The sequence below is a fragment of the Ptychodera flava genome, chromosome 9 (genome assembly GCF_041260155.1).
Source record: "Ptychodera flava strain L36383 chromosome 9, AS_Pfla_20210202, whole genome shotgun sequence".
NCBI lineage: Eukaryota > Metazoa > Hemichordata > Enteropneusta > Ptychoderidae > Ptychodera > Ptychodera flava.
Window position 1 is genome coordinate 41,922,457 of NC_091936.1, and position 23,547 is coordinate 41,946,003.

Here is a 23,547-nt window from a genome sequence, read left to right on the forward strand (position 1 = left end):
ATTAGCTTTAAAATTTCATCATCATTTGAAAAAAAACTTTAGGAGGTCATATCCATACATTGATATAATAATGTATTCAAGAAGTGGAAGACATTAAGCATTTTCTTGTCAGCTAATTACAAATTTGTTACTTAATGACCACTACCAATTAATTATATGTAATTTATGAGGCAATGTTACTGTAGAAAAGATTTTTTTCATTTTCAGTCACATTAAATAATGTACGATTTAAATATATAATAAGCTTTCACAACGTGTCAATTAAAGTTGCTACATAAAGCATTTATTATAAGTTGCTACATGAACCAATTATTATAAGTTGTTACATAAGAGATGATGCAATGGTAGGACAGCAGTGAAGGAAATTTACCATTTTCATTTCAGCTAATTACTAATTTGTATATGTAATGACTTCTTTCGATTGAAGCCATACACATCTATTGCTCATGATGTTGATAATAACAGTTTTATTAAAGTATAATTGTCCATGGCAACAATGTTAGAGAAAAGTGTGAATTTACAGATAATTACAACATACACTGCACTGAAACATGGTCCGGTTCACACGGGGGATGTAACTGATTAGCTTCATTCCTAATTAAATTATTCATTTTACTTTGACAGCCAATAACTTCAGTAACACCCCTGTGTGCCCATACAGGAATCAAAGCTGTTATATGATGGCCTTTTAAAAAACTTTGTCTCCAAAGTTCCTCAAAGAGGTGAGGTTTAATATGCTGGGATGTGTAGGAAAGACAGGACGATAATTCATACCACAACCACTTTATTTCATTTATTGTCAAATTACAACGAAATAACCATTATTACTGCACTGATGACTTAAAAAGACCCATACAAAGACTCCAACACTGATGTATTCTGTACATTGTCAAATTGACAATTTATAATGCCTTCCCTAACATAGCAGAGTTGAAATTAATCATTGTGTTTATCAGATGTCAATGAAAGGTTAGGGGGATCCAAACATGCCATAAGTACCTTTAAGGTAGTATGCGCCCTGAAATTGAAAGACTTTAAACTCCCCAAAGTTCAGAACTAGAGAAACAAATTAATATCTAACATTTACCAATAATTGAAATTCAAAATGGTCACTATTGCTGTGTTAACTCTATGGGGAAATACAACATTTTTGATTTTCAAAAATCTAAGACAGCCAAAATGTTTCTTACTCCAAGGGCTTTAAAAATGAGCACCAACCTGCAGGGGTATATTGGAGAAGAATTTTAAAAGTTCAAGTCTGATTATCTGTCCCTGAAATGCATTCCACCTTAATGCTGTATTCTCTTACAAGCTATCACCTGCATGTTATGGTAATGCCTTTTTTATCAAACTCAATCATTTGATACAAAACATACTCTGACACATTAAAGCGTAGAAATAGAAGCATGAAATGATGAAATTTTAAAAAGATAAAACTTAAAACTAGAAGACCTTATCATAGTTTTACTCTCTACTGGCCCTCCCTTCCATAATAACTTGTGAGAGATAGCAGTTTAAAAATCATACAGAAAAGTAACATTTGTTTTGATATGCAGTCTTGAATATTTCAATTACAATTGAGCATTCACTGATCATCATCTGTACGGATATATACAGTACATCTTTCTTGAGTCCTCCAGTGCCCACATTTGCCTAGGTCACGGACAACAGGGAATATAGGATCATAGGGGACATTTGCCTAGGTCCACACGAATGAACCGTCGCTATAGGGAATATAGGATCATAGGGGACATTTGCCTTGGTCCACACAAATGAACCATCACCACAGGGAATATAGGATCATAGGGGACATTTGCCTAGGTCCACATGAATGAACCATCACTACAGGGAATATAGGATCATAGGGGACATTTGCCTAGGTCCACACGAATGAACCATCACTACAGGGAATATAGGATCATAGGGGACATTTGCCTAGGTCCACATGAATGAACCATCACTACAGGGAATATAGGATCATAGGGGACATTTGCCTAGGTCCACACGAATGAACCATCACCACAGGGAAAATAGGATCATAGGGGACATTTGCCTATGTCCACACAAATGAACCGTCACTATAGGAATATAGGATCATAGGGGACATTTGCCTAGGTCCACATGAATGAACCATCACTACAGGGAAAATAGAATCATAGGAGAACGATCAGAGTGATGGGAGCTGTGTGGAAAATAAGAACCAGCCTAGATGGCAGGTAACTTTAAAAACTTGCTCACCCAGGCAATGTGATTGTTTTATCTGGCATACAGTACACCCAGTATATGATTTTTTGATCATGTAAACAAAATAATTTGTAACAATTTCCACCTGTTCATTGGGCAGGTATCTGTAAACTTATACCTGTCCACCTACCTGCCCACTTGGCTGGTGGGCAGGTAGGTATTTCATTGTTATGGAGGTAGTTTATCTCACATAAAGATTAATGCACCAGGTGGTCATCGGCACCATAAAATTATTAATTAAATTCTCAAAATCTTAGTAATGAGTCGATTGTATACAAATTAGATACATACCATATTGATTGCAAATGCAAAAAGAAGTTGACTCCCGTTTATGAGGATGTTTACAAAGTTTGGATGCAATGTGCTGGAATGATATTGAAATAATGAAAATAGTTAACATTTAATGAAGGAATGTTAGAATTCCAGGTGATGGGTTTGCAACATTTCACAGTGATGTTTAAATATTATTTCTGACATGTAAATTGAAGACCAAGAGCTGTATTGATTTTTGTGATTGGATGTATTGTTTTATCTTTAATTCACATCCATCATATAATTGAAACCATGCCTTTATGTGTTGTATAAAAAAAACAATATTTCAGTTAAAGCTGCAAGCAGCGTTGGTGGGGCCCAAGCGGTTAACACAGTTCCAAGTTCTTGCACTGATGATAATATGTGCAAAATTTGAGCTTGGAAAAGTTTTGATTCTTGTAAAGAAGGATTTTGAACAGCATCTTATAGTTACTGTAGGTTTCGCTGGTAATCATACGTTTTACGCAAAGTCCAATATGGTGGCCAAACTACTTGACCGATCCAATTGCCTTAGAGAAACTTTAAAGTGCTAACACTTAGGAAGATATGACTAAAATTTTAGTTAGATGGCTGTGTTGGTTATGGAGAAGATTTTTAATGATTAAATTGGGATTTTCGCAAAATCCAATATGGCAGCCAAACCATGTGACTAATCCAAATGCCTCTTGTAACTTGAAAGTGCTCACACTAAGGATAGTACTAGTAAAATTTAAGTTTAATCAGTGTTTTTGTTATGGAGAAGAAGACTTTTAAAGATTAAATTGCGATTTTCGCAAAATCCAAGATGGCGGCCAAACCTAATGCCTTTCGCAAACTTGTATGGTGGCCAAACCACGTGACCAATCCAGATGCCTTTGCAAACTTGAAAGTGCTCACACTAAGGATAATACAAGTAAAATTTCAGTTTAATCTGTGTTTCTGTTCCAGAAGAAGATTTTTTTTAAGTTTAAATTGTGATTTCCATAAAATCCAAGGTGGCGGCCAAACCACGTGACCGATCCAAATGCCTTTCACAAACTTAAAAGAGATCATACTTAAGATGATATATGTAAATTTTCAATTCAATAAGTGAGTTGGTTCTTTAGAAGATTTTTAAAGGTTAAAATGGTATTTTTCAAAAATCCAATATGGTGGCCAAGGTCATGTGACTGCATACGATTTTATTTGCAAATTCTAAAGACCTAGCTCATGCTTGCTACATACAAAATTTCAGATTTAGTAGACCCTCAGGTCTTCAGGAGAAACAATTTTCAGGTTTTTGGAAAATCCAATATGGTTGCCAGGCTACATGACCAATCAAAATTTTAAGGATAATATGCACTAGTACTCATTAGTACCTACTAGCCCTGTAAGTTTGAGAGGTTTATCTTCAGCAATTTCTGAGATCAAGAGTGACAAAAAAGTTACGGAAGAAGAAGAATATTGAACTCCAGTAAAACCAATAGGGGCCCAAGCCTTGCAGCTTGGGCCCCTAATAATATCAGGAGAAGGAGCACACACACGGGGAGACAGAGGGCCCGGCTGTGACGACATAACTTCTACACACACAAAATAAACGGGTGTTAACTTTGAAGACTGAGAGTCTGTACTACCGCATGATGGAAGACGGTTGTGAACTGTAATATCATACTCAGACTAAAGGCAACCATTTCATTATGGGTTTTTTCCAAAGTTTCCATATACCTTACTCTTATCCCTGAACTTATTTTGTTGGAACTTGGATGAGTTAAACGTGATATGTTATGCATGCATGAAGAGAATGATTCACTCATTTATGCAAATCAATATGGTTGCCTGGCACAAGATTAATACCTAGTATAACTTGCATAAGCCCATAATTCATTTAGATGAAATGATTCAATATGTTCGTATTCAAACTATCAAAGCTACCATCTACAGAAACACAGCTACTTTCGAAGTACCAGCCACCAAATTACATCCTCTAGTATGTGGACATAATAACACAAAAACCTTGCATAAAATTCATGTCATATAAAAGACATTGCTTGACAACACAGTTACCTTGGACAAACATACAAATGTCCATGTAAAAGGCAGGACTGAGTATATGACTCTAATTAACAATTTTTCATGGAACAACACTGCCTCTGTTTAATCTATTCTGATGCCTCTTCATTGCAATCCATTTTAATGACACCATCAGTAATTCCATCTCCAATATCATTTGCCTTGGTCTCTTCATTCTCAACCCTTACTTCAAGGGTCACATCTGCCGACTTGGACTCTGGGATCCTCTTTGGTCTGAAGCAGTCTTGAAATGTTGGGCAGAAAGGGATGTACTTTGTCCAGTGGACCTTGCGAATCTTTCCCATTCCAAAAGGGAGATCGTAACATCTCATGTCTTCATCCTCAGTTTCTCGATGATATTCTGAGCCAAATGAAGAAGCAAACGGTAGACCAGATATCTTCAAAAACGCATTGAAGTAGATTCAATTTGAACACAAGGTTATAAGCTGGCTGTTGTGTAGACAATTTTATAAGTCAAAATAAAGCAATGAAAGTCAACCAGCCTGCTCTGAGACTTCTGGTAGAACTATAATTTTTCTAGTTGATTAGCATGTAACTCATGACAATTGTATACAGTAACATAGATTTGAACCAATCGTTTAAATTGCAATATCTCTGTATGGCCCTGGGTTGTAAATGCATTTTACATCACTGATAAAATTGTAACTATATGTCAACTGTTCAAGTATTGCACATTAGAACTCAGTCTTTTTCGACACAGTAAAGCATTTTGTCTCACTTACACAGTTTTTAATGTTGAATGTTGCCAGTAAGACAGCACAAGGTTTTTTAGGCTACTTTGACAAATGATAAAAGTATTTTGATAAACTTATCAATGATGGTTGTCCTAGTATTTGTAATGCTATCCATGTCATCACAGCTTTGTAGATTTGAATTGTATTTTTGAAAGAGAAGTCCCATATTGTGATGCTAACCATCTCAGCATAGGATGGAGAAAGATTTTTCATCTACACGCTGCGCTGAGTGAATAAAATTCTCATCGAGGGATAAGAAGTGAATGTATGTTTTTATCTGAAACCAGTCACTGACGATTCTTGATTATGATTTATCTAATGTGGTTTATAGTTGTTTGATGCAGATACACCACATACTTATAGCAATCGACCCAAAAAACTCAAGAAGAACCTGTCCTTTAAAACTAAAGACAGTACATAAAGAACAGAGTTTGCATTTATACGTGAATGTCTGTAAATGGCAAGGCTCAAAAGAAGTTCAGTGATTTTGGGGTACTAACCTCCTGTTATATCTCTCCATATCAACAATCCTCTCTCTTCTGGAGTACCAGGGATTGTGTTGTCCAGAATAAATCCAGCGAAACCACCCACAAACATACTTGTGCTCAGAAGCACAGTCAACATGTTGTCAAATTCCTGGCTTCCTGTTGATGTTATGAAACACATTGATTCGCTTTTCATCCTAAGTTTAAATTTCAGTGTGTATTTCTTGATACAAATGTTAAAATATTCATGTGCAGAAACTGGAAGACGTTTTTGAATGATAATTACATGACAATAGGATCAACGGTAAAACTTGGGCGGGAATCATAAAAATTTAGTGCATTCACCTTCCGGGCACCGTAAAACATCAACAAAAAATCTTGATATGCTTGACAAAATTATCCTCACTCAATAAATGTTGGTTCTGCCCACTTGCCTACTCGCAGAAATCTGCCGCTGGGATTGGCAAATAACCAATGCCATACACTGCTAACATACAGGCACCTATTGTTTGCACAGCTTTGCAAAATTTGCACAATTACAATGAATTCAAGTCTGGCTTATGGAAGTTCTTGTTTGGTGGGTGAATTTGTCTCTTATAGTCAAATTACTAGGGTATCACAAAACTTAGCGGTAAAACTCCTTACCTGTGTTTATGGCACCAGGATGAGACCCCAGCCAGTTTGGTAAAGCCATGCCCAGAAACAAGGAGAATCCAATGATAAACAAATTACGGGAAGAGTTAAGGTCTACAAATTGTAGATTGGAGATACCAACAGATGTCACCATACCTGTAAATATTGGAGAAAAAGATTTAAAAAGCATGAATGTTTGAATGCATTTTTAAATGATAATGTGTCAGTGAGCATTAAAGTTGTTATTTATTCAAAAGTATCTAATTGTAGTTGATCAGATGTTATAAATGTTATAAATCTTCACATTTCGATTAAATAATGAAGTTTTGAGGTTCAAAACTTAGAAATAGTCTTCCCAAAAAAGGCTTTGGAGACTTTGAATTGTTTTTGTAACAGAGAGGAGCAATTAACCGTTGCAAATGACATTATTTTCTTTCTTTCCTTTTGTTTGCGTTTTTGAACTTTTTCGTCTTGGCGTCGGATGGAAGAGGAGTCAGCAAATGCATTTGCGCCACTTCTGTCAATTTTGTTCATGTTCATCTTGAGTTCTAGGAAAATGGCTTCTCTATCAGCTGCTGCAGATGTCATTGGTTTGAAACAGATTCCAGGCGATCCCAAGTTTGTTAAATTATCTGATCAAAATGAATACATAAATAAAAGTTAATACGAAAGTTACCAAATGTAACAGCAAGTACACCACCAACTATAGGGTCCGGAATTGTTGTGAACAGCGCTCCAAATTTACCAAAGATACTGAAAAAGAGCATCAAGACGGCTCCCCATTGTATAACCCTGCGACTTCCAACCTAAAGGATCAGAAACGCCTTGTTAGTGACAGTCAAGTTTAAAGTGGTTGACATTTGTGCTACTCTAACATGTAACCAACTAAACTCTACTGTTATACTTCAACGATAGTTTAATAGTGACATTGTACATCCGTTTCCTTTATGAGCAATGAGGAAAGACGGGACAATAGAAAGACAACGAGAATAGCACAAGAAAAGCCACAAAATTACCAAACAGACACAAACCTTGGTTATTCCAATCGCTCCTATATTCTCACTGTACGAGGTCGTTCCAGTACCAGAGCCCCACGCTCCAGCTAACATGCAACATATACCCTCAATACCGATGCCACGATTAACAGCATGGGCAGGGGGTGGGGGCGCGCCGGACAGCCTGGCACACGCGTAGTAGTCACCAACAGACTCTATCATAGAAGCGATGACTCCAGCCATCATACCGAACACACCTGCTGCACTAACAGTCGGGGTACCCCATTGACCTGAAAATGGGGAGTCCAAGATATAAATGGTGGTGCCAGCTTCGAATTTTCGACCAGCAGTAAATATCTCTTAATATTTCTTTCAGGCATACATGCAATGCAGACTTTATTCTCAGCGAGAAAAAAATGCTATCATATTTTATACAGGTGTAAAATCCATGCATAAGTAACTATATAGGGTGTGCTCGTGGTCGTATTAAAATAAAAAAAAAAACATTTCATGTAACAACGGGAAACAAAAAGTTATGTGGTATCTATATGCATGTAAACGGTTGTCATCAATAAGTATTCATATTTAATATACACCTACTATAGAGAGACACATTTTGAATTTGCCAATTGTTTTTTACGAGGCTTAGCAATAAAGATTAACCAACTATGGCCACTGTTAATTGCATCATTTTCTGGACTTGAACAGTGGACATATTTACATCACAGGAAACAGACAATAGACAACAACGCATAAAGTGCATAAACCAGGACACAGTAGCATCTATAGCATTGAGAAGTAACAATGTGCTGATACCAGTTGTTTTGAAAAGATTGAGCACATCCTGGCATTGAATGAAGAAGAAGATACAAAAACTGTAATCAGAACTTCAGAGACTGACATTGTTATGCGGATGAACTCCCGGGAAAAGCAAAACTGGTTGACGCTGTGATCATCAAATTATTCATCTTTAAAATAGTTTATTTATATAATTTGACTGTCCTTTTTAAATCTTCAAACCGTAATCATTTTTTCATCGTGAAGAAAACATAGTGTAGTTCTGTCTCAAGAAAGATAAGAGCAATATGCCTTTCAGTCTGTAATCCTCTCAAAACGTGGTCGAAACATTAGTATGGATAGTTTGTTGTAACAAACTTACAGACACTATTCTTTCTAAAACATTTAATTATCGGATAAAAAAGCAAAGAATTAACAAAGTCCTTAAGCTCCATGGCTGCCAGCTGCATGACAAGTTCCATGCCTAGGACTTTCTGACTTTCGGTATAATAAAAAAAAACCGTCACTGAAATAGTAAATGTTTTGTTTCATAAAAGTATAAGCAAGGTACCAACCTGGATATGGAAACACAAACCAATTAGCTTGATGAAGGACTTCCCTGTAACGGTCGGTTCGGGCCCCATACTGCCAGTTGGATTTATTGTTCGGGAAGACATCGGTAGCGGTGAGTATGACACAAAGTACCCATGCAATTACTATGGCCAGTAGAACCTGATGGACACAACAAAGAGATTGGCCTAGCAAATATTGTAAATTGTTGAGGCGGTTCCACTTTGTAAATTCTATGGTATGGTGGTGACGCGGTATTCCACGAATAGATTGGTATAGTGAAAAATATCAACATTCAAGGACACACAAATCAACAAAATTTCTTTACTAGACAAGACGTAAAATTTCCGCGATCTAATTCAGAGTTTTATCCAGCAAACACCAGTATCAGCTGCTTGTCAGATAGTAAACGTCTTGATGTGGATATAAGGTGAGGCAGAATTGATGATATTTACCGGAAATAGCTTGAAAGAAGGCCACCACGATACGTGGCAGCCCTTTTTTCTGGTGTACGCTGGCACAGGTGTTTTGACGTCCTTCAGATACTGTGAAAATAGTATCAGCAAACCGAACGTCCTTTGGCACAAGAAGAGGGCAGAAAAAGCAAAAGAGAGAGAATCTTATCAAAAAGTAAATTGACTAAAATGAAATGTCAGTTGTATATACATTAAATACAAGAAAAGTTGGAAATAACAATGGCAGCATACTTTATTTGGTAATTTTTTCATGTAAAGGGCGTTGTAAAGATCTCTGGACAGGAATGTCTGAAAAACTGTTTAAATGGTTCCTTCGATTCAGGTTGTCTCCATCAGATCATTAAGTCGCCCATATATATATATATATATATATATATATATATATATATATATATATATATATATATATATATATATATATATATATATATATATATATATATATATATATATATATATATATATATATATATATATATATATATATATATATATATATATATATATATATATATATGAACTTAGGATGATAAAGAAATCCGCTCTTTTTAAGAAGTCTCTTAAAACCATTATTTTTCGTCAATGCTACTGTTGACTTGGATATAATTTTTACCTGCATGTTTTATAGTTTATTTATTTTTTATCATTTTTAGTGAAATTTTTTAAACTACTTTCTTTGCTGTTTTAGGTAGGATCCTTTAGTCTAGATTTTAGCTTGCTTGATTTTATCGATTGTTTTTGATTACACTCTTTCCTCTGTGAGTTATTTTGTATTTTCTGCGTTGATTTTAGTTCTTCCAGTAATTTTCTGTAATGTACAGACCACTGAGACAAGGTGTGTAGTGGTCTTTAAACAATAAATTATATTATATATATATATATATATATATATATATATATATATATATATATATATATATATATATATATATATATATATATATACATAAGAGATTTCATTACTTTGTTCTTGAAGAAATTTTGTTTTATTACATATATATATATATATATATATATATATATATATATATATATATATATATATATAAGAGATTTCATTACTTTGTACTTGAAGAAATTTTGTTTTATTATATATATATATATATATATATATATATATATATATATATACATTGGTTAGATGAATATATATATATATATGTATATATGTATATATATGTATATATACACACATTGGTTAGATGAATGACACGAATGACACCACACCACATCTTACTAACAACGTAGTTTGCGTCCACTATGCAGGGCAAACATGGCCCACAGAGTTGTATTTCAGAGGATTGTCTAAAAACTAATTTATTTACCTATATAAACAAATGACCACCAGCAAAAGTACACGTTTACTCTTGCATCACAATATCGAAATTCTTTATTTTTCCCCTTATTTTTGTTTATGTTTGTATTTTGCTTTGGTTTTTTCATGCTTTTTTAAATACTATACGTCTTTTGCTAATGTTCCTATGATGCAGCTTGTGATGAAAAGTAAGGTGGAATGTATCCTTCCTATCTTTCTGGCCGGAATTACAAGTCTCATGATAACAGGGTCAAGCATGATTTGAAGGTGTAATGAGAGTGTGGGAGCTGGGAAATATGTTCTTACAAACAGCTTATCCACCAGTGTTCGCCGGCGAGTCGACCTGCAGTAGAGAAGAGAGACAACCCCACTAAGGCAATGGTTGGTGCGATTGAAAGAGGTCCAATGTACCGCAACATGAATCCGATGATGCCTGTGAAACCGATCACCACTTGGAACAGCGACGACACTATGATGGCGCCTTGAATCTGATATTGTTTGCATAAAAAAAACTGGGTAAGTATTGATCCCGGGTAATACATTCGATTATATAATTGTAATGATAGTACACTTTACTTCTCCCTGGTTTGTGTATCAAACCGCTATTGTAAATGAATTCACATTTAAATTATTTCCAACGGTGAAAATCACTTAACTTAAGCTCAATCAATTCATTGACAACAAAGAGTGACTAAATCCTACAACTAAATCAACATACGGAATTGCCGTACCATACAAAAATATGAGTGGAAATTTGAAATAACAAGGCTGCCGGTCATCCCATACATTTATTGTGCAAAAACTCAAGGATAATATGAGGATAATATAAAATCATGTAACGTATGTTATGAAAACAGAAACATGAACGGCGTTTTTGAAAAAGGCAGACATCATGGCAGAAGGTCGATTCATGTTATCTTTCCTTTGGTTTGTGGTAGCATCAGGTCGTAATTCAGTCTGGAAGACTCGTCGCTGGAGTGCAGGACTATGCCCTTCAGTATTATCAGCCTTGGGCCCTGCCTCGAGCAACGTATCTTACTTCCTTGTTCTGATTATCCTCTTCTTGTGTGTGGTACAGACAATGGAGCTATAAGTTGCTAACTTAAGGTAGTACGCGTATCAAAATTGAAAGATTGAAACTTTTGCTCAAACTTTCCTCAAGGAAACTTTAAATCATTCTCTTTCAAAATCAAGAATAAAAAGTCAAGGGTCAACGTGCAAAATTTGGTACTAGAAGAAACAAATTAGGCCTACCCAATATTTACCAACACTTGAAACTCAAAACGGCCGCCATCTATGTGTTAACTCTATGAGTAAAAATTAAATTTCCGTTTTCGCAAAAATAGGCTGGTGAAAATATTTAGCAAATGATCTTCAAATTGAGCCCTCATTAAGTGGCAGACTAGGAAAAGCATTGTAAAACTTTGAGAGTCCGGATATCTATCACCGAGGCTCATTCGACCTTTAAACCGCTATAATGCACGTTACAAAATAATATTCCAACGCACCTCTCTCATGCGAACCTTCCAGTTCATCACCTCCTCTCCCTTTAATGCCAGGGTGATAGGAATCAGCTCTGGTTGAGTGAGGTTAGAGTTCACTGCCATGGAAACCACTAAATTTGTCACGTCTGACGTGTCGGTTGCCATGAAGGACGACTCTGTCATTGTAATCTCCGTCTCCGGTGGCGATGTCGACAAATCCGTATTATTGACAGGGACCTTCATCTCTGGACATTTGTATTTCTCCAAATTGAGAATCGCTATAGCCGGCACCAAGAATGCATATGTTCCTCCCTGTACAATTGGCAACCTGTATTGTCAAGAGAAGGTGCTTAAGTGCCGACCAAAAGCTCAAAAACTCTCAGTCACAACCATATTTTTACATATTCAAACACTCTCTAGAACAACCCATAAACAAAGAGAAAAAAGCATGAATTTCTAGAAAGAATGATTAGTTATTTTCTGATAATAAACCCCAAAAGTGTCAGAAAATGTTGTCTGGACATTTGCCATACATGGATATGTGCCATCATCATTATAACTAAATGAGATACACTGTGTTGCAGTTTCTAACAAACCTTTCATTTATATTTGTTGCGACCGTGTGCATGTTGTGTCCTTTAGCTATCTGGTCGACTTGAGGTACCCGGTACTGTTTAGGCTTAACGCTTCAATAAGGGATGTTCAAGAACGTTGTGTATCAAGGTTCCCTGTCATTTTTTTGTACTGTGTGTGTGACAACAACACGCCAAGTTTACAGCTGGCGATGGAAAATGTCAATCGGAGTAAAAGTTAACTTTATCTTACAGGAACGCCAAGGACTAAAACTGGAGGCAAAGGTGAGCATTGTGCATCAATAAACTTTCTTTGGAGACTTTGGGGTACGAAAACTCACTCCAGTATTTCCTTTTATCTTTCCTGTCTGTGAACGAAGCAGAGGGGACGTTTTGTCAAGCACGCTTTGGGAATCATTCGAGATCCTGGCTAAACTCTCATACATTGGAAAACTGATAGAAACAACGTCAGAAGGAGCGATTTTGTCTCTTTGACCGCGTCGCAATATGCTCTGTGATTTACATGATTATCATCTCTTGAGACTTATCTTTAGACGGAAGACGTTTGGCAACGACCTACAAATAGTACCAAAAGAACTTACAATATAGAACGAGCTAATATCTAACTCTATTTGTTCTACAGCTTATATTGCCTTTCCTGAAGAAAAGAAGCCACACAAATTTCCCAAATCCAAAACTCCTCGTCAGCGCCATGCAGTTATTTGTCAGAATAAATCATATTCGCAAACAATTTACGGACAAAGTACAGAACGTACGATGTAAAGACCAGCCATAACGAAAATATTTGATCCGATGAGGAAAAAATCGGCAAATCTTATCATTAATTCGAGCTCATGTACTCGTTTCTTATATATTGAAAGGTACTGCACTTATTTCTATTGACGAGAAACAAATGAACCAGATAACCTACTGAGTCAAATTCTGCAGTGAAAGATACTTTGACCTTGCACGCGTCTAGGGGACAGATATTCGGACTCAAATTTTACAATTATTTTCTGATTTCATGTGGGGGCTCATTTTGAAGCTCTTGGAGTACAAAATATTTTCACTGTCTTAGATTTTCGAAAACTGAATTTGATTATCCCCAATATAGCTAACGCAGGGATTGCGGCCATTTTGAATATTAATTATCAGTAGAACTTTCATCGCTTCTCTATAAATTTCAAACGTTGCACGGTAACGCCTGATACTTATTCTGGATTTGGTAAGAGAATGGTTGAAATTTTCATTGAGGAATGTTTGAGCGAATGTTTAAGTCTTTCACTTTCGAGGTGCATACTATACCTTAACATATTGCTAATTTGGAATAATGTCTTGGACGAAATGAGGGCGCAATATGTCAACAGATTTAAAAATACATCGCATGCTCTTTACTCGACTGACCGATCTCATTGAGGTCAAGTTATAAATAAGGGTAGTTATTACTGTTTCGATATCCGCTGTGCTATTGAGCAAGTACCATCAAGTTTACGCTATTTCGTTAAATTTAATTCCTGATCTTACCTTTAGAGGGCGCGAGGTCAGAAAAAAATCTCAAAAGATTTGTTTCAGGTCCTTGACATTCAACAAAAGTGATGCGATGACACTATTTTTTTTTTATTTTTTTTAATTTTTTGCTTTTCTTTTCATCCGTAACAATGCTGGTTTGGCATATTGATGCAATTAAAGTTATTGTCTTTTATCGCTGGCTGCAAAATATTTCCTTTTTCTTTTTAGCATTTTGGGACGTGCATCATAAATTGAATGAGGCCAGCCACCACATGAAATTCTGACTCACCCAGAATTTTTACGGGGAAAAAGACATAACGCGCAGGTCCTGAAATGACGCGTGCGCCGACCAGAAACAATCTATTCCTTCTTGTTGTCTAATGTATCCATTCTAAAGTGCAAACTAAAGTATTTTTGCAGGTATACCTAATGTATATTTTGTATAAATATGCAAAGAGTCTTTCGCCATCATATGTTTATATAGGCCGCTTCTATTTTTGTTGCAGTGATTTACATGAGTCGCATATGTGGTGCGGCTCTGTGGACGGTGTACACTATCTATTTCAATGTTATAGCCTATACTGTTGCTAAGCGCGTTACATGTGCTACACGAAGTGTGACGGTTTTTTTAACATTCACACAATAGTTGACGATTACCGTAAATGTATATTATGCAGTAGTGTGAAAGACTTTTGCTGAATCTTTCCTCAATGAACTTTTAACTATTCTCTCAACAAATTAAGAATACGCTAAAAATTCGATACCAGAGAAACAAATTACATAAAATTTTTCGATATTTGAAATTCAAAATGGCCGCCATCCTTGTGTTAACCCTGTTGGGAAAAATAAGATTTTAGATTCACAAACGTTACTTTCTCCATCAAAGTTATAATGAGCCCCCACAAGCGGTAGACCCAAAAGTACACTGATAAAATTTGAGAGCACAAATATCTGTCCCCGAGGCACATTCTACTTAAATAGACGGCAAAATTTACGGAGACCAGTTATAATACTTGCGGAAATGTTATTGTCTGTGTTTAGACGGCTGTACCCCTCATTCTATATCCTATGGTAAATTGTCAAAATTCCGTTATGTGAAACGCGAACCGTAAACTGTCGCTTCAGCTCACATATGACCTCCACAAAGTATGCCTATGCCAATCACACAAAATATCGGCTGTCCGAAACTAATGCTCAGATTGATGACTCATATTTTTGTTATTAAAATAAGTGATAGAATTTCTGAAAAAAACTGTCAAAAATGAACAAAATCATGCAAAATATTGTAAAAGAAAAATTTCAGTTGAGGTCACAATTCAACTGTAAATATAAATGTGATAACTGGCCACAAATTTGTGATCAGCACTTGTAGAGCCCTACACACTCTCAACCGAAAGAAAACCACAGAACAACTGAGGAAGTAGTATCACCTTGCTTCACATGGGGTCACATGACATTCTAAAAGTGGTATTTCAAGAGAAAAGGTGAATATCAACTGTCGTGTCATTTTTTTGTCCGGATACTAAGAAAAGTCTGAAAACTATCTCATTGGTGTACAGTGGCTGTCAATCACTTATTTACCATAGCTATACTAAGAACTTCAAATGAAGGAACGAGTAAAGTCTTATATTTCATTGTTGGGGTTTCAAAAAGCTTTAATAACCCATGACGACAGTGTGCTGTTGATATGCCAAACAAATAAACGGTAAAAAAGCCTAGAGAATAAACAATTCTACTTATTACGGTTACCACCCTCATAGTTACCTGCAACCGAAGGTGGTTTGAAGAAGCGTTGACAAGCCTGCCATGAAAAAGATAGTGGAAATCAAATCACTTTTCACCAGGGCGTTGTCCTCTATGCAGAGTGGTATTGCCAGGATCAGTGGGTAAGCCATGGTAGCACCGAACATCGTCAAATAATGCTTCAGAAAAAAAAAAAAACAAGAAAAATTACTCTGTTTGTCTTAATATTTAATCAAAGCTAAAGTATAAACCGATGTGACATGTTTTAATATGTAATTATTATGAGGTTTCAGACTATTTTCGTCCGCTCAAAGAATATTTTGGAAATACCTTGTCACCAGTACTGTTAAACTTGTCAACAAAACGTGCGTCTGTGTTATAAGACATCTTGATAATGACAGTCGAATTTCAGTACGCACTTATGAGTTCATTTGTCGACACAAACAGAGCAGATTTTGCAAAATGCGTTACGTTTCTTAACAGATGCTTTGTATTTCAACATACTTTGAGGAGACGAACCAAAACATAAACTTTGTTTATGTGACAAAAAATCAATGAAAATATTACCAAAACTTACACCTATTGACCTTACGTCTATCATCGACTCCACTGTTGAACTATTTAAATCAGAGGTCGCTTGGTGTATGTAGCCGAAAACAGGGTACCGTCAGAAATAAATCTTGCACCGTACCTGTCTGTACATTTATAAACTATTTTACCGCGGTCAGTAATCTCATAATCACTGAAGCTTTACTATGTTCGGTGTCAGCTTTCTGCACATCGAACTCTGACGAATCGAACTCTAACCTAAAATAAAATTTCTAACAAGCGTGAAGAGATTGTGCTGCTAAACTGATCCAATTACCTGGAATCCCAATATCAGACAAGTGTACCATGGTGGATCTTCCTGGATGGAATAGAGGAGATCAAGTTTTTCCCTGTGTGGTTTGGCTTCCACCTCTTCAATAACCACAGATTCCTTCTGCGAAACAAAATGAATGGCGGAAAACATTATGAGCATAATCCTGTTCAGATTCTGCTAAACATCTTCAAAATGAACTGGCACAAAGTATATGAACACTCTACTGTATGGCGTGAATGAAACTCGCCACACCTCTCAATGTAAGACTGAGCCCGGTAACTGATCATCTTGACGACTGCTTCACCAGCTTCAAAGACGTACGCTCGTACCTTCTACTTGGTTCCAGTTGGCCCGCTAGTGACAAAGCTTTTCAATCATGCGTTTTTACTACAAATGCTCTTTTTTCAGTTTCCATGTACCGAAACAAATGGACATCTCTGTATGTATGTATATATGTATGTATGTACATTTTTGTATTATGTATGTATGTATGTATGTATGTATGTATGTATGTATGTATGTATGTATGTATGTATGTATGTATGTATGTATGTATGTATGTATGTATGTATGTATGTATGTACTTACGTACATACATACATACATACATACAGAGATGTCCATTTGTGCATGATACATACATACATACATACGTACGTACGTACATACATACATACATACATACATACATACATACATACATACATACATACATACATACATACATACAACATACATACATACATACATACGGAAGTACATAAGTACGTATGTACTTATGTAGACCATCTCAAACTAATATGTTTGAAATGTTGACGATTCGAAGAAGACTTAGCTAGATTGCCATTGGAATTTTTATTAAACGGAATAAATGTATTAAACTTTCTGTCTCACCAAACCAGTCCACCACACCCTTTCCCCTTTCACCAATTGTTGATGTTCTCACGTAATACGACATAACTATGCCGAACGAAGGACAACAGACCATTGACAGTGGAGGTTTTCAAAATCTCTATTCAACGACTTCCGTTCCCTCATAACATGAGGGATTTATATTCAAATTTCCGAAATTGCTATCAGTGAAAAAAAAATTATCAAGTGTTACTGCCTAGTTTTAATCCATATCCCTCGTCAGAAACTTCAGTTTTGAAAAATAAATATTCGGATTCAGCTTACCGTTCGGTTTCGCCGCTCTGATTTAGTCCTCTTCCTGCGGATTTTGAAGGGATTCCACGCACTGACTTCAACATTATGACTAAGTCTAGTATCCAACAATATGTGCTATGTTGCCAAATAAGAGACAAAAAACAAACAAACAAACCAATGCAATTTACGATGCTAGTGGTTACTTTACAGTTACATGCATAGCTAATTACTCAGACTTAATTGCGATATTTACAGACGGCCAGTGTGTTTCGATCAAATAGTTTATAAGTGTACAGACAGGTACGGTGTAAGATTTATTTCTGACGGTACCCTGTTTTCGGCTACATACACCAAGCGACCTCTGATTTAAATAGTTCAACAGTGGAGTCGATGATGGACGTAAGGTTAATAGCTGTAAGTTTTGGTAATATTTTCATTGATTTTTTGTCACATGAAACAAGTTTATGTTTTGGTTCGTCTCCTCAAAGTATGTTGAAATACAAAGCAACTGTTAAGAAACGTAACGCATTCAGCAAAATTTGTTCTGTTAGTGTCGACAAATGAACTCATAAGTGCGTACTGAAATTCGACTGTCATTATTAAAAGATATCTTATAACACAGACGCACGTTTTGTTGACAAGTTTAACAGTACTGGTGACAAGGTATTTCCAAAATATTCTTTGAGCGGACGAAGAAAATTTGTAATTTGTCGGTTCCTTCAGTATTGACACCTATGCCTACATATTAAAAACTGTTTACAGGGCTGAGGGTTTAAAAATACATGCCGTAGCAGTTGATAAACATGTACTGATCAGATATTTACTGTAAATGGTTGGATTCCAATAATTGTTTCTGAGCTAGCTTCTAACATTTTCCCCTTCATTAGCCACTGACGTGCTATTTTCGATTATATTCTGTTTTCTCAGTCTTTCTTAAAGTACATGCAGTTCTCTTTAAGTCATCATGGGTGCATGATAACGATAACCTTCGGAAACTCCTTATACTCAAACACTACTTCGGTTACACACAACGACGTGCAAACCCAAGCGTGTGTGGAAAACTGTAGGACATGATCACACGTACTACACCCCGCGTCTGCGCACCTGAAGGCGGGGGTCAACAGCAAAACGAGAGCACAACAAATAAGCTGCCTGACGAATTTGGCGCGAAATATTGAGAGGGGCTATAGGACCGAGGAATAAAGGGCGCGAAAGAGTTTTCTGAATTCTAGTTCAAAGTCTGTATCTCGAGCAACCACCTATCGGTGAACTTCAGTAACAAATTGTGATGTCAATGTTCATTGGTATATCTTGATGCACTCTCTTCCTTATAAACCCCAGAAGATGATGGCATAGTAGGCCTACTAGATACATCACGTGATGTTCGTGGCCCAAAGATCATTGTCAGTCAGGTCGCATCGTATCATAATCAAAAACCTAATGATTAAAAAGTAAAAGTTTAGATTTGACTTTATCAACCCCGCTGGATGAAAAAGATTAAATGCTACCAAGGAACATGAATATTGTTTCATGCCGGAAGGACGTGTTTTCGAACAGGGATATCATAGGTCTTGGCTTGGGTATAGTTGAAGATAGGCCTACTCGTTGTGTACCAAGGGCTGATACTATTGTGTCCACTTCACGCATTTACAACATAAAATGAACGAATGAACGAATCCAGGATATGGCGTCTCTTTGATCGTATTCCCTTCACTATTGACTGACCTTATAGTATTACGTACCTTGTACGTCAAATATCACAGGATAGTGTGCCATCGAACGTCGACTTGTCCTCTATTTACGCGGCTTATTTGAATGAACCAACGTAAATACAAAGACCTCACGCTCTCTTTTTTCAAGTCGTGACCCTGTTTATAATGAAAGTCGCCTTTAGACATGCAAATCACATTGTTATCTGCATGCACAATTGGTAAAGACCGAGAATATAACGTCGTGTATCGAGCAAAAGTGATTGTAATCATCTAGTAACGAGCGCTGTGGGTAAAATAATAGGCTACACGTTTAATGCCTAATGTAATTATCACTCTGTTGCCTAGGATATCCTGTATTAAAGATTTCTTAGCTGGTGATTCTGTCTTCCGGTGCAATACCCAGCTGCAGTCCAAGAGAGATTATGCCCATAGAGGGTGATAGTTTGCTGAGAAATGATATACGCTCAGCATATGAGATTATTTGTATGCTTTTTATCGTATTAGAAAAATCCTCAAATTTACTGGTTGTTTAAAGAAAAAGATGGATATAACCTAATCGTAGTAAAACCAATAGTATTGCAAGTAGTATATACCCTGAATCTCCTTTGTCCTTTATTGACTTATAGTTCTCCCGGCACGGTTGGCAGTCTCTCCAAAAGCCCAGAGGTAACCTCAAAGTCATTTGAGCATCTTCTTTCAATGTAGGCCTATGTCTTTAGGCCAGCAGTTCATCGATAGCATCACTTTGTTGACAATTTATCGAGTTCAAACTTCAAATGTTCGGGGCTATCAGTCAACAGTTCTTATGATGCCGGAACTTTTCAGAGGCAGATTGAGACAGAACGACAACGACAGAGTATTACGCACGTATTTGAAAAGATAAGCGGTCAGTAAGCGGTCATCAAGTGCGTGTTGCTTATGTTGTTTTACGGTATCCTTGGGTCATTATCCTCGACATACTGTGATCGGATAGTGTATCTTTTACTTTTCATAGTTTACCAGATAATGTATAAAGAATGATTTCTAAAAATTCCAGAATCACCATGAGATATATAGCTTGTAGAACACTCGGCCTAAAGAACCTCCACCTCTTTATGGCATATCTGTTTCTCAAAAGATAAGTGACGGCATAGGCCCCCTACCTGACTTAGACTGACAACAGTTAGTTGGTCACTCTGCCAAATTACATGAAATTTGTCACTTTTGGTCGGATCTTTCTTTTAGGTTACCCTGCACACTGAACACGCCATGCGCCTGTGAGTGTAGAATGGTAAATTGGGTAGGCCTACACATACCCCTGCCGGACACCATGTACCACCGCTAAACCATGTACCACCGCTAATTAGTGGTTCAGGGTGCCACACTATGATGTTGTACTTGTACCTTGGGCCTGGTAAATTACGAATATTTATTTCCCTTGAATGATACTGATTATTGGACCTGTTTTGGTGTCTATTTACCTTGATATGACACGTTTGATATGACACACCAACCTCTTCATTTGATTACACGAAATTCTGTGGCATAAAGGGCTGTTGACATTTCAGATTTTAGTACTTTCTCGAGATTTCTGGTCCGAACGTGTACAACGTTTGTGTTTACGACATGTGCGAAAGGCTTAGAATCTAAAAAACTACATACAACTTTTACAGTTTATTTGCCAAATGCTAAGACCACGGCACTGTGCAGATATTTGTATTTCCGAGTTACTATGCTTCAAGTGATAGGAGCCGACAGCATGGCATGGTTTTGGGGCTGGAGGAATTCAGGGGGGATTCGAAAATTTTCGGGGTAGTAGAGGGGGGACTTGAAAATTTTGCTCTGCCTGTAGGGGGGACTTGAAAATTTTTGGTTCCATTTTACGTTTTACATTTCCAATTTTAAGTGTTTGTAGGTAATTTAATGAAAAATGAATACCATTTAGTGTCATTGTAATAGTTGAACAAAATCTAGAACCATTTTGTCACATTTCAGGACTTTTATCTTGTAAAAATTTAAACATGTATGATTTTTCGTAAAAAAACCTTGAGCCTAGTCACAGGGCAGAACCTTCAACTGTTGATGTTTTTTGCAATATTTCTGTGCAATATATCAACTACAGTTTCTTGCTGTTTCCCTACAGCATTCTCAAACACACAATATTCAGTTTGTCAACAAAGCCTGTATATACAAATATATATACGGTGGTAATTTAAGTAGAGTCCAGACTGACAGTCAGTTGTCAGTGATACAAATGCATGTTACACATACACAGGCTGTGTTAGCAAGCTGAATACTGGACAGTTCAACATGCTACAAGGAGTAGAACAAGAACACAGTTTTATAAACTGAACAAAGGTATTGTCAAAATTATCAAAGTTAATACAGCTACCCCTGCGTACAGTGTCACTATCAGGCACCGCCCTGCTACTGCAGTGTCATTGTCACTGCATACCTGAGCAGTGATCGAGATAGCTCTGACTCTGATATACATGGTAGTTGAAGAAGAGTTTTGGTCATATGACGCTCATGACAGTGAAACATACTTGTACACAAGATCAGGACAGAGAGCAACACATGGAAGACCAGGAGACTTTAAAAGTTATCGGGGGGGGGGGTGTTGAATTCTGGCATATGAGAATAATTAAATATTAAAGAAAAAAGACAGAGTCACCATGCTTGATTTGTAAATTTTCACATTTTCATCATAAAATAATACAAGAGCACAACTTTGAACAGTAAAGACTAAATGAAAAAATATGTGACTGAATGGAATTATTTATTTTTTAACCAAATTTGCCATTATTGCACCCAAAATTTCAAAGATGAAAACATTTATTTGATTGAATACTTATAACCTTCCAGTATTGTCAATTTTGAGTGGCATCTAATTCATATATATCTTAAGTGTACTTTTGAAATAATTTTTTAGTAGGTCACTGTGCTCAGTTTTTTACAATATGGCAATAAGCCAGAATTCACAATTTGCCTATTCTCTCATGATTGTGTTTTGTGTGCTCTTTGGCAGAAGCAATTGACCTTGCCAGAGTTGGATAAACTCAAGTTAGACTGATAAATTCAAAAAGGGCACCGATGCATTTAAAATGAATCAATTTTAAGAACTTGCCTTTAGGTAAATGACTTAAACCGCTAATAACAGGTAGTGTTGAACGTCTGCGAGCGGAACGGCGCTATACGTGTTTATTTGTTCTGCCCGCGCACACTTTACCGATATACGGGCTTGTGATAGTGGGGGACTTGAACAATTTTGATCATGTAGAGAGAGGCATTTGAATTTTTTTAGGGTATTGAGGGGGGATCTGAAAAAAAATAAGATTTCTATCGCGATTCCTCCAGCCCCCCCCCCCTCCCCATCGTTATTTGTGAACGCAGCCTAACGATACTTCCATTGCACCCGTTTGTCTAGACAGAAAGATCCGTCGCTCGAGGGCGCTCTCTACGCTCCCCTCTCTGCCTTAAGATCTGGAATACTAGAAATCTGTCCTTTAAAGGCAGGGCAATAGTAGCTAATATGCTGGCTGCATCAAAATTATGGTACCTGGCATCATTTGATCACGTACCTAAGGGAATTGTTAATGAAGCAAATGGTAAACTATGGAATTTTATTTGGAGAGGCAAACGAGAATTTATAAAAGCGGCATTTTCATTCAAAAATATGATGACTGTGGCTAAAAAGTTGTCGACATTGAAGAAAAAATTAATGCACTCCAATTAAAGTGGCTTATGAAATTATTTGAGAAAAATCCAGATAAAGGGACCCCTAAATGGGCCAGCTAATCAAAGTATTTCCAAGCGAATTTTGACAATAAACTGAATAGTGATTATCACTATCTCCATCTCAATTTCAAAGTCGACAACAACCGTACCTTAATGGTGTATGGGAATGTGTTAAATACCTGGAAGTCATTTAGACTTACAAGAGTGAATTT

At 36.6% G+C, this 23,547-nt stretch overlaps 1 protein-coding gene across 1 annotated transcript; it reads right to left on the reverse strand.

Moving 5' to 3' along the window:
* Positions 1-767: 767 nt before the first annotated feature.
* LOC139141056 (solute carrier family 23 member 1-like) lies at positions 768-19,553 on the reverse strand. Its single transcript, XM_070710629.1, has 13 exons — positions 19,509-19,553; positions 17,937-18,041; positions 16,764-16,880; positions 15,920-16,077; positions 12,099-12,402; positions 10,897-11,078; positions 9,255-9,375; positions 8,805-8,961; positions 7,489-7,742; positions 7,134-7,263; positions 6,470-6,613; positions 5,840-5,983; positions 768-4,945 (listed from the first exon to the last, which is right to left on the reverse strand). Exons 1-13 carry the CDS (start codon positions 19,551-19,553, stop codon positions 4,674-4,676), a joined length of 2,133 nt encoding a protein of 710 aa, XP_070566730.1. The 3' UTR covers positions 768-4,673.
* Positions 19,554-23,547: the final 3,994 nt, after the last annotated feature.